Source organism: Ctenopharyngodon idella, chromosome 24 (genome assembly GCF_019924925.1).
Source record: "Ctenopharyngodon idella isolate HZGC_01 chromosome 24, HZGC01, whole genome shotgun sequence".
Taxonomy (NCBI): Eukaryota; Metazoa; Chordata; class Actinopteri; order Cypriniformes; family Xenocyprididae; genus Ctenopharyngodon; species Ctenopharyngodon idella.
Window position 1 is genome coordinate 19349777 of NC_067243.1, and position 11248 is coordinate 19361024.

At 35.9% G+C, this 11248-nt stretch overlaps 1 protein-coding gene across 2 annotated transcripts; it reads right to left on the bottom strand.

The window, feature by feature from the left end:
* Nucleotides 1–824: 824 nt before the first annotated feature.
* anxa2a (annexin A2a) lies at nucleotides 825–10963 on the bottom strand. Of its 2 annotated transcripts, none has more exons than XM_051884217.1 (13): nucleotides 10758–10963; nucleotides 9933–9993; nucleotides 9529–9619; nucleotides 8635–8729; nucleotides 7958–8071; nucleotides 6807–6897; nucleotides 6653–6732; nucleotides 6452–6511; nucleotides 6039–6132; nucleotides 5856–5951; nucleotides 4877–4935; nucleotides 4589–4711; nucleotides 825–1713 (listed from the first exon to the last, which is right to left on the bottom strand). In XM_051884217.1, the coding sequence occupies exons 2-13, from the start codon at nucleotides 9981–9983 to the stop codon at nucleotides 1654–1656; spliced, it is 1014 nt and encodes a 337-aa protein (XP_051740177.1). In that variant the 5' UTR covers nucleotides 9984–9993; nucleotides 10758–10963; the 3' UTR covers nucleotides 825–1653. The 2 variants fall into 2 exon arrangements, with proteins under 2 accessions (XP_051740177.1, XP_051740178.1); XM_051884218.1 differs by having other exon boundaries at nucleotides 9933–10012; nucleotides 10758–10817.
* Between the last annotated feature and the right edge of the window lie 285 nt (nucleotides 10964–11248).

Sequence of the window (11248 nt, forward strand, 5' to 3'; positions counted from 1 at the left end):
AAATAATAATTAAAAAGGCAGTTGCAAACATCAAAGTAATCCCACAGCAAGTGGTAGATGTTTTCTGGCTGTCAGCTACACAAACGCACCCTGTGGCTCTATCGCTCTCTAGTGGAAATACATAATAAATGCAACCCACTACTTGCAGCTGATTTACAGCTTACAAAATGCCTAAAAAGTATTTGGGTTTGTAAGATGGAGGTTTACCAACTTTTTGATGCCAAATGCGAACAAAATATTGTGATTCCCATGCGAAGGACCTCTTTCCTAGAATACAAAGGCAGCAAAAGCAGATTCATTTATAGTGTTTGAAAAAAATATTGTTAAAATATAAAGACAATGTATTCTTTAAATATGTTTACAGTACTAAAGGCAAAAAAATTAATACATTATTTGAAATTATAATTATAATAAATAAAAATGATTAATTAAAATAATTAATAAATAGCATTTATTTGTGTAGTGTTTTCACAACAGTGGTCCAAAGCATTTTTTTCTTTTTTACATTTTTTAATCAAATATTTGCAACTGATCCCCTAGTACCCCTTGTAAACATCCAATAAATAAATGTATATAAATAAATGTATATTTTTGAAAAGGCCTTAAGGCCCTTTAAAAAATGTGTAATATGTGTATATAAAATTTTACAAGACATTTTAAATGATAAAGCTATAGATATTAATTAATGTTCATTCATGTTTAAATGTGGTGTAAGTGTCCAAATAATTATTTGAAGGCTCATTGTATCTAAATCTCATATAAATGCAAATAAAAAAAGTCCAACATATGACGGTTACTTTAGAAGACAAAAGAAGAGGCAGAAATTAATGTTTTGTTTTATTTCTTAGAATAGAAAAAGGGGTTAAAGTACAACTGTCTGCTCAGAAAAGTACAAGTGTATTCTTTGTGCGAGAACTTAAATGCACTAATATCAGTCCACTTTATTGCTGATTCAGTTTACAGTGGCTAAATGGCACATTTAGATCTTCCATACACTCTTAAAAATATAGGTTCTTTGTTGGCATTGATGGTCCCTTGAAGAACCTTATTATCCCTGGATCCTTTCCATTCCACAAAACGTTTTTCATAGTGGAAAAAGATTCTTTAGATTATTAAAACGTTCTTCACAATAAGAAAAATAATGGTTCTTTTAAGAACTGTTCCCTGAAAGGTTCTTTGGGGAACCAAAAATGGTTCTTCTACAACAGGGTTGTCCAAACTTGGTCCTGGAGGGCCACTGTCCAATCTCCAACTTTCCTCAACACACCTGACTGGAAGTTTCTAGTATGCCTGGTAGACCTTAATTAGCTGGTTCAGGTGTGTTTAATTGGGGCTGGAGCTAAACTCTGCAGGACAGTGGCCCTCCAGGAGCAGGATTGGACACGCCTGTTCTACAACATCTGTGCAAAAAAAAAAAAAAACCTTTTTGGAACCTTTATTTTTAAGAGTGTAGGTCATGTTGCAATCCTTCTTAATGGAAAACACGTGGTTAATTCCAGTCTAAGCAAGTGCATGTTTATTAGATGCCTGTCTCTAAAGCTGCAGCAGGGTAGGGACTATATTCAAGGCCAGGCACAGGAGATCTATGTCTGGACCTGCGCAGAGCTTGAGTCCTTCTCGTAGTCCTTCTCAGACTCTGTTGGTGTGGTTGACTTAATCGTCTCCACCGCACAGGCTCAGCAGGGCCTTCTGGTAGTCTCCCTTTGTGTGCTCCTGAGAAAATTAAACACAGATACAAAGCAATACATATTTAGAGGCTCCTAAATATCTAATCCCATAGGATTGGTTTTCTATGGAAGATTGTTTCCGCCATAGAATAAAAAAATAAAAAAGGTAATTGGAACTTTTTATCTCACAATTCTGACTTTTTTTCTCTTGCTATTCTGTCTTTTTTTTCTCAGAATCGTGATATAAACTCCCAATTGCAAGTTTTAAAATCAGAATTGTGAGATATAAAGTTGCAATTCTGAGAAATAAGTTCGCAATTGCAATCTATAAAGGGTGCGAGAAAAATTGCGAGAAAAGTCAGAACCGAGATAAACTTGCAATTATGAGGTAAAAAAAGTCAGAATCGCGAGATATAAACTTGTAATTGCAAGAAAAAAGTCAGAATTGTGAGAGATAAACTTGCAATTGCGAGAAAAAAGTCAGAACCGAAGTAAACTCGCAATTATGACAAAAAAAATCAGAATTGCGTGATATAAACTCGTAATTGCGAGAAAATCAGAACCGAGATAAACTCGCAATTATGAGAAAAAAGTCAGAATTGCGAGATATAACTCATAATTGCGAGAAAAAAGTCAGAACCGAGATAAACTCACAATTATGAGGAAAAAAAGTCAGAATTGCGAGATATAAACTCGTAATTGCGAGAAAACCTGAACCGAGATAAACTCGCAATTATGAGAAAAAAAGTCAGAATCGCGAGATATAACTCATAATTGCGAGAAAAAAGTCAGAACCGAGATAAACTCGCAATTATGAGGAAAAAAAGTCAGAATTGCGAGATATAAACTCGTAATTGCGAGAAAATCAGAACCGAGATAAACTCGCAATTATGAGAAAAGTGTCAGAATTGTGAGATATAAACTCGTAATTGTGAGAAAAAGTCAGAATAGTAAAATATAAATTCGCAATTGTGAGAAGTCAGAACCGAGATAAACTCGCAATTATGAGAAAAAAAGTCAGAATTGCGAGATATAAACTTGCAATTGCGAGAAAAGTCAGAACCGAGATAAAATCATAATTGAGAAAAAAAGTCAGAATAGCAAGATATAAATTCACAATGTGAGAAAAAATTCAGAATTGTGAGAGATAAACTTGCAATTGCGAGAAAAAAGTCAGAACCGAGATAAACTCGCAATTATGAGAAAAGTCAGAATTGCGAGATATAAACTCGTAAGTGCGAGAAAGTCAGAACCGAGATAAACTCACAATTATGACAAAAAAATCAGAATTGCGAGATATAAACTCGTAACTGCGAGAAAGTCAGAACCGAGATAAACTCGCAATTATGAGAAAAAAAGTCAGAATCGCGAGATATAACTCATAATTGCGAGAAAAAAGTCAGAACCGAGATAAACTCGCAATTATGAGGAAAAAAAGTCAGAATTGCGAGATATAAACTCGTAATTGCGAGAAAATCAGAACCGAGATAAACTCGCAATTATGAGAAAAGTGTCAGAATTGCGAGATATAAACTCGTAATTGCGAGAAAAAGTCAGAATAGTAAAATATAAATTCGCAATTGCGAGAAAAGTCAGAACCGAGATAAAATCGTAATTGAGAAAAAAAGTCAGAATAGCAAGATATAAATTCGCAATGTGAGAAAAAATTCAGAATTGTGAGAGATAAACTTGCAATTGCGAGAAAAAAGTGAGAACCAAGATAAACTCGCAATTATGAGGAAAAAGTTAGAATTGTGAGATATAAACTCGTAACTGCGAGAAAGTCAGAACCAAGATAAACTCGCAATTATGAGAAAAAAAGTCAGAATTGCGAGATATAACTCATAATTGCGAGAAAAAAGTCAGAATTGCCAAATATAAACTTGCAATCGCAAGAAAAAAGTCAGAACCGAGATAAACTCGCAATTGAGAAAAAAAAGTCAGAATTGAGAGATATAAACTTGTACTTACGAGAATAGTCAGAACTGAAATAAACTCGTAATTGCGAGAAAAGTCAGAATAGTAAAATATAAATTCGCAATTGTGAGAAAAGTCAGAACCGAGATAAACTCGCAATTATGAGAAAAAAAAAGTCAGAATTGCGAGATATAAACTTGCAACTGCGAGAAAAGTCAGAACCGAGATAAACTCGTAATTGAGAAAAAAAGTCAGAATAGCAAGATATAAATTCGCAATGTAAGAAAAAATTCAGAATTGCCAGATATAAACTTGCAATTGCGAAAAAAAAGTGAGAACCAAGATAAACTCGCAATTATGAGGAAAAAAGTCAGAATCGTGAGATATAACTCATAATTGCGAGAAAAAAGTAAGAATTGCCAAATATAAACTTGCAATCGCGAGAAAAAAGTCAGAACCGAGATAAACTCACAAATGAGAAAAAAAGTCAGAATTGAGAGATATAAACTTGTACTTACGAGAAAAGTCAGAACTGAGATAAACTCGTAATTGCGAGAAAAAAGTGAGATTAGCAAGATATAAATTGCAATTGTGAGAAAAAAGTCAGAATTGCCAGATATAAACTTGCAATTGCAAGTAAAAAGTCTGAACCAAGATAAACTCGCAATTATGAGAAAAAAGTCAGAACCGAGATAAACTCGCAATTATGAGAAATAAACTCATAATTGCGAGAAAAAAGCCAGAATCACGAGATATAACTCGTAATTGCAATAAAAAAGTCAGAATTGTGAGATATAAACTTGTAATTACAAGAAAAAAGAAAGAGATCTCACAATTCTGGCTTTATTTTTTAGAATTGCAACTTTATTTCTCAGAATTGTGAGATATAAAGTCGCAATTACCTTTTTAAGTTTTTTATTCCATGGCAGAAAGCCATGGAACAAGCTTCCATAGTTTTCCACCTTGGTATATAGTAATTGGAAAACAATATTACAGGAACGTACAGCAATGGTCTGGTACAGAGACTTTCCGTGGTGGGCCTTGAACTCTTGTCTGATCTTCTTAAGGTCCACCTCGCATCTGGACACCATGATCCGGGTCAGCACCTTTTCCTTTGCTCCTTTGCTCTAAAAGACACAAATACGCAACATTAAAAGAGTAGCGCACCGCCTGATGCAATTCTACTGCAAGACATCTGAAACATCCGCAGATACATTACAGATGAACTTTTTAATACTTTCTTCCAAGCCCATGAAAGAATAAAAAGTGTTAGTAGATGAAACGTATTGTACCTTCATGGCATCTTGAAGTCTGTTGGCGAAATACAGCTGTTTGTTTTCAAAGCACTGAACTGAGGAACAGAAGATTTGGAAATTAGATTCAGCTGCTGGGTTAATAGTAGCTTTCTGACTCATAAAAAAACTTTGGATTTGACTTGAACTTAAAGCCTTGTGTGGCTTTTAGTCAAAGTCTTGGTTTTAAGGTAATCTACATTACCGCTAAAAAGTCTGGGGCCAGTAAGATTTAACTTTTTGATGGAAATTATTACTTTTATTTTCTTTTTTAGAGCTACTTTACAGCAGAACTTTGTTTGCATCATTGAATCATTATTTTCCTGTTATCACTATAAAGCTGCTTTGAAAGAATCTCTAAAAGCACTATAAAAATAAAGATGACTTGACTTTAAAATATACTGACGCAGAAAACACTTAAATTGTAATAATATTTCACAATATTTCTGTATTTTTGATCAAACACCCTTGGTGAGCATTAGTGACTAAATGTAAACAATTGCAAAACCCAAACTTTTGAATGCTAGTGTGTATGCTAAAGTACAGCTAAATGTTGACAAATTTAATATATATAGACGCATTTAAAATTCACTTTGTCTTCCTGCAAAATGGACCAAAAAGTTTGATGATTAAGAAAGAGAATATCCCTCCTCCAAAATTATAAATACCACCTCCATTTGACTAGCATTAGCAAGTAGCTAATCATGCTTTTGCTGTGTTTATTTGGTTAATGCTCATACTTTATTTCCTGTTCTAACCTTAATTTATTGAAGCAAGTGGTTGAAATTGATTTATTTTTAAAGTGTCTTCATTGCTTTTGGTATCTGGTTTGATTCAAGGCTGAAGGCTAACGACTAGCTATACAAAAACAGATGAGCACTTTGCTATATCCCGCTATATAACTTCCTGTTTCAACGGGATACACATCAGCACTGGAAGGAAAACTGAGCTTCATGGGGTCTTCAAAGTAAAGTCTCACCCAAGGTAAGGAAGGACTTCTCCAGATCTCCTTTCACCTCTTTGCGGATGCTCTCCTGCATGTCATAGGGGCTGTAGCTCTTGTATCTGTCAAACACTGCAAAAGGAAACATGAAATTCACATTAATTATTTGTGTGCTATTATCTTATGGGATGCAAAAAGGGCTTTAAAAGGCTCTCGAACCTTTCTGGAGGTGAGGAACGCTTCTCTCAGACATGATGGAGATCCAGCACTTTACATCAGTGCCTTTCCGTTTGACTCCTGCCTCATACAGGGCCTGCACAGAATATAAATATAGCAATATTTAAAATAAATGGAAATAAATAGTAAATTGATAAATATATAATTTCTATAAATCAACAATTTATATATAATTTATTTATTATTTATTTTTTTATTTAAATTTTTTATGGTTAAATATTAATATTGTGTATTATATACATTTAATAGTTAACTGAAGTTTAATATTTAGGATTACAGTATTTTATATTAAATACTGTTGCTCTAATATATGCTTGATTTCCAAATATTAAATCCACATATTTAATTATTTGATGTTTCAATTAAATGCTGAGAGATAAACCACAAGAACTTACTCTGGCATCTTCATCGATTTTCTGGTAATCAACGACGGAGCTGGGCTCATCTCTCTTGGTCTGATGTGGGACGGGGTCATGTGTCCATCATGGTTTGAGAAATTACAAATGATATGTTAAAAAGAAATCCTCAGGATCTTAATTCAGACTCTGAAATGGTTCCACATACTATTTAAAGTACCCGAAAAAAGTTTACCCCACCTCAACCAGAGCCAGCAGGAGTTTAGCAAAGTCTCCTGAAGTATCTCCAGCCACATCCTTCTCCAGGTCCTTCTTGAAAACTGTGATAAAGCACGCAGGTTTATATCACAACCACATGCTCCTAATAAGCGCACTTAAATACTCCCATACTCACATTCCTTGTAGACTTTTTTAATCTCCATGAGCTCAGCAGTGCTTCGAGAGCAGACGATCTCAATCAGAGTCTCTTCATCTGTTCCAAGACCCTGAAAACACCGATATTATGCTTTTGAGAACTTTAACAATGTAGATTTCATTCTCATTTCTTCTAAGCAATGTGTCTTTAAAGAGGCCATATTATGCCCTTTATAAAAATCTTGATTGTTTTTGAGGTCTACCAGAATATGTTTTCATGCTTGAATGTTTATAAATCAAAAATTGTTTTCCACGTATTTTACAGCATTTAGTTGCGGCACCTGTTTTCCCAGTCTGTCAGTAACACTCTGTTTAGTTCCTGTCTCTATGAAGCCCCTCCTTCTAAAAAGTGCAATGTGCTCTGATTGGTCGGCTGGACCAGTGTGTTGTGTTTGGTCAGTCGCTTTGCATGTGTTTCGGAAATGTCACACCCCTTACCATAACCATAAATTTCAACACACTTACTAACTCAACCAGGCTTGGCCTGGGAACTCAGCATTTTTGGGGGAACAAAACTTTTGTGAGGGAACTCAACATTTTTCTTGGGAACAAACTTTTGTGAGGGAATGCAACATTTTTCGGGGAAACAAAAGTTTTGTGAGGGAATGCAACATTTTTCTTGGGAACAAACTTGTGCCAGTTAATGCAACATTTTTCAGGAAAAAATAAAAGTTTTGCGAGGGAACGCAACATTTTTCGGGGGAACATAAAACTTTTGCGACGGAACAAAACTTTTTCGGGGGAACACAGAACTGTTGCGAGGGAACAACATTTTTTGGGGGAACAAACTTTTGTGATGGAACGCAAAGTTTCTCGGGGGAACTCAAACATTTTGCGAGCGAAAGTTTCTTGCGGGAATGCAAAACTTTTGCAAGCAAAGGCAAAGTTTCTTGAGGGAATGCAAAACTTTTGGAAGGGAATGCAAAGTTTCTTGGGGGAACGCAAACATTTTGGAAGGGAATGCAAAGTTTCTCGGGGGAACGTGAAACTTTTGCGAAAGAATTGACATTGACATCCCATCTCTTATTTTCTTCCTTCACCATGTCCCTTTAAGGGCTCATACAAATAGCAATACACACTAAAGAAAACTGAAAATGTAAAAAAGCATAATAGGTCCTCTTTAATGTTCACCTTGATGGAGCCTTTGATTTCAGAGGCATCATACTGGGCTGTGCTCTTCATGAGGCCCAGGATGACAGTTTCCAGTGAGCCAGACAGCGCCCCCTTCAGGGCTGAGATCATATCCTGAAGAAATGTGAAGAATGAGCATTATTATAAAAAAGACGGAAAAGGATACATAAACACAGAAGTACATAAGGGCCTTTTGCACCGGAGGAACCTTTTCATAGTTCCTTGAACTATTGGCTGAAGTACCCGGATTTTGCCATGTTCGCACCACAGGAACTAGGAACGATTTTAGTTCTAGGAACTCCTTTTGGGGTAACTAAATTAGCTCCTACTTCAGAGTAGGGTCTAAACCAGCACAATAAGAACTATCAGTGACGTAATTGTGCGTTGAATGGTCATACGCATGTCAAACACCAGCACCTGGCATTTTTAAAAATCCGTGTTACAAACACAGCTCTGATCACGGCATCATCCATCCACCGGTTTTTAGCATTTGTAAATGCCGCACTTAAAGATGTCGGCCGCTTCAGAGTTCCTACTTCCGGTGCGAATGCAAGCAGGAACACGGCCCGGGGGGAGAAATTAGCTCTCGGGGAACTATCCTAGTGGCTAGTTTCTATAGCTGAGTTCCTAGAACCATTCGGTGCGAAAGCCCCTATAGTATATATATATATACTGACCTTCTTGGCCCTCCTCTCATATGCAAAGGCGATTTCTCGCCTTTGGTTATATGTCCGTTTAGTGAGAACATCAATTATGGTTTGCTCGTCCACCCCTAAAACAAACAATCAATCATATTTATTTCTTTTTTTAATCAGAATGTAACTTAGCCATATTAAAATATCATGTAAAACTAGATTTTTTTGTATAGTGATTTTAAAATCAGAAAAGACAGAATCAAATATATATTATTAAATATATCATGTAAATATTTCAGTTCCATATTATATTGTGATATAAATCCCAAAACCAATCTTAAAGTTTTTTATTTTTTTTTAAATGTGATTAACAACTCAAAAGATTATTTAATAGGAAATTTAATATTTCCCCCCTTCTGTAGTACGTCAAAAAATGTCAACTTAAAATCAAGGATTTTTCAATGTCATTCAAAAAATATGCATAAAATGGCACTTTACAAAAATTGAATTTGAAAAATGCTAACAAATGTTAATGTAATTAGCAAAGGTCATACAAATCTGTTCTGTTTGGATATTTTTGGAATTTTTGAAAGATGTTAAATCGAGTTTATAAAGCCACCGAATGGGAGGAATCTCTTTGCTGCAATCAGGCGTTGGCCTGAAAATGTTCCACATGCGGTTCAATCCCTTCCAGACAGGATGATGACTCACTTCTACCACTGCTGCCCGTTGTGGCCAATTTTTACTTCATTACAGGGTACAGCACACAAAGAAAAGGGGCGGGTCAAAGCCCACAACCAAACATGAATGTCTATTGTTTAATGGCTCATCATCATCAAATTACAGGCATGAACAAGATAGATAGCCCAAATACATCTGGCCCTCTCACATGAAGTCATCATATTCCAGTAGAGGGCAGCGGTTCAGCTCTCTTACCTTTAGTTTTGATAGCGGTCTCAATTCTGGCAGCATCCTTATCTGGATCAAAGTTAGGTGCTGGCACCACAGTAGGATATGTGGGATCCCCCTAGGGTGGAACAATGTGGTAATGCCATAAATAGATGCTGCACACACTTTAATATATATATATATATATATATATATATTAGTTTTGATGTACTGGATTTCTTATATGCATTTATGTAAAAATACAAAAGGTAATTGCGAGTTTATATCTGACAATTCTGACTTTTTTCTTGCAATTGCAAGTTTACATCTCGCTATTTTGAGGGGGGGGGGGAAATCAGCATTGAAAGTCGCAATTAACTTTTTCATTTTTTATTCAGTGGTGGAAACAAGCTATGGATAAAAAGGATAAAAAGGCTTGTATGAAAACTTACACCACCCAGTTGGAGAGTAAGCTGCCCTAAGAACTCAGAAACCAAAGCCATCCTGGACTTCCTGTGGAGAGCAGCCACACCTATTAATTTCCATGATATTTTGCTTTAAGTGCTGTAAATTGAATTACCAACTGATTTACATTGGTTTTCTGCAACCTAAAGTGCACAGAGAGCAGTCTGGATCTTGAGAGAAGACTTTAAGTGTCCCATCACATGCTTTAGAGAGTTATGTAATGCTGAGCAGCACGGAGGGCATGTTAGTTCACAGGGAGAACAGCACTTCATTGCCCCATCTTGTGTTCAGAAAAACTTAGTCACCTCATCCTGCCAGAATGACCCATGAGTCATAAAACAAAGCTTTCCCAACAAAAAGCACATTATTTTGTCATATATCAAGAAAATAGACTGCGAAATGCAGTCTAAATGCAGCAAGCTACACATAATGTGCAGCAGTTGCTAGGTAATTAGACAAAGCAAGACAAGTAAACAGTCATTTTAAAAAAACAGCTTTTGGTAAAACCTAAGCAAACAGACACACCCATGAGAGTGCATGCTGGGAAAATTCTTCAAATCAAGTGAGGCAGATCCATCTATTTTTCAGGCTACAGCCTTGTGTTAAAACATTAACCCTAACATTGTGAGAAGTCTTTTTTTTATTTTGAGAAATCTGTTTATGTGCATACAAAATTGCTAATGTTAAAAGAAAAAGAAAGTTTAGCTTGAAAAATATAGCACTTCTAACCTAACACATGTAGTTATTTATTATGAAAAGTGCCTTAATGAATACAGAAGTTTAAGAACTAAAGAAACAAGATTTGTACTTACTTCAGTGATCAACAGATCTCAGATGCTGTGCAGAACAATCCCAGCTATGAAGTGTGAGATGGGTGTGGTGGTTAAATACCAGAGGCGGTCCAGGATTCTCGAGGTCTCGTCCTCAAATGAAGGTGGGCTCCACCCCGCTATGACACGCCCCTCTCACTCCATCCAACTCATCACGGTCTAAAGAGGTGGAACCTCTCAGAGTATGAAAAGGAGGAGGAAACTGTGGCTTATTGTTTCTGATCTGAAGGAAAATTAAGGATGTGTTGGTGAACCATTTGTTAAAGGGATAGTTCACCACAAAATGAAAATTCTGTCATCATTTACTAACCCTCAAGTTGTTCCAAACCTGTATGAATTTCTTTGTTCTGTTGAACAGAAAGGAAGATATTTTGAAGAATGTGAGCAACTAAACAGTTCTGGGGCACCATTGACTTCCATTGTATTTTTTTTCCTACTATGGAAGTCAATGGTGCCCCAAAGCAGCCTGGTTA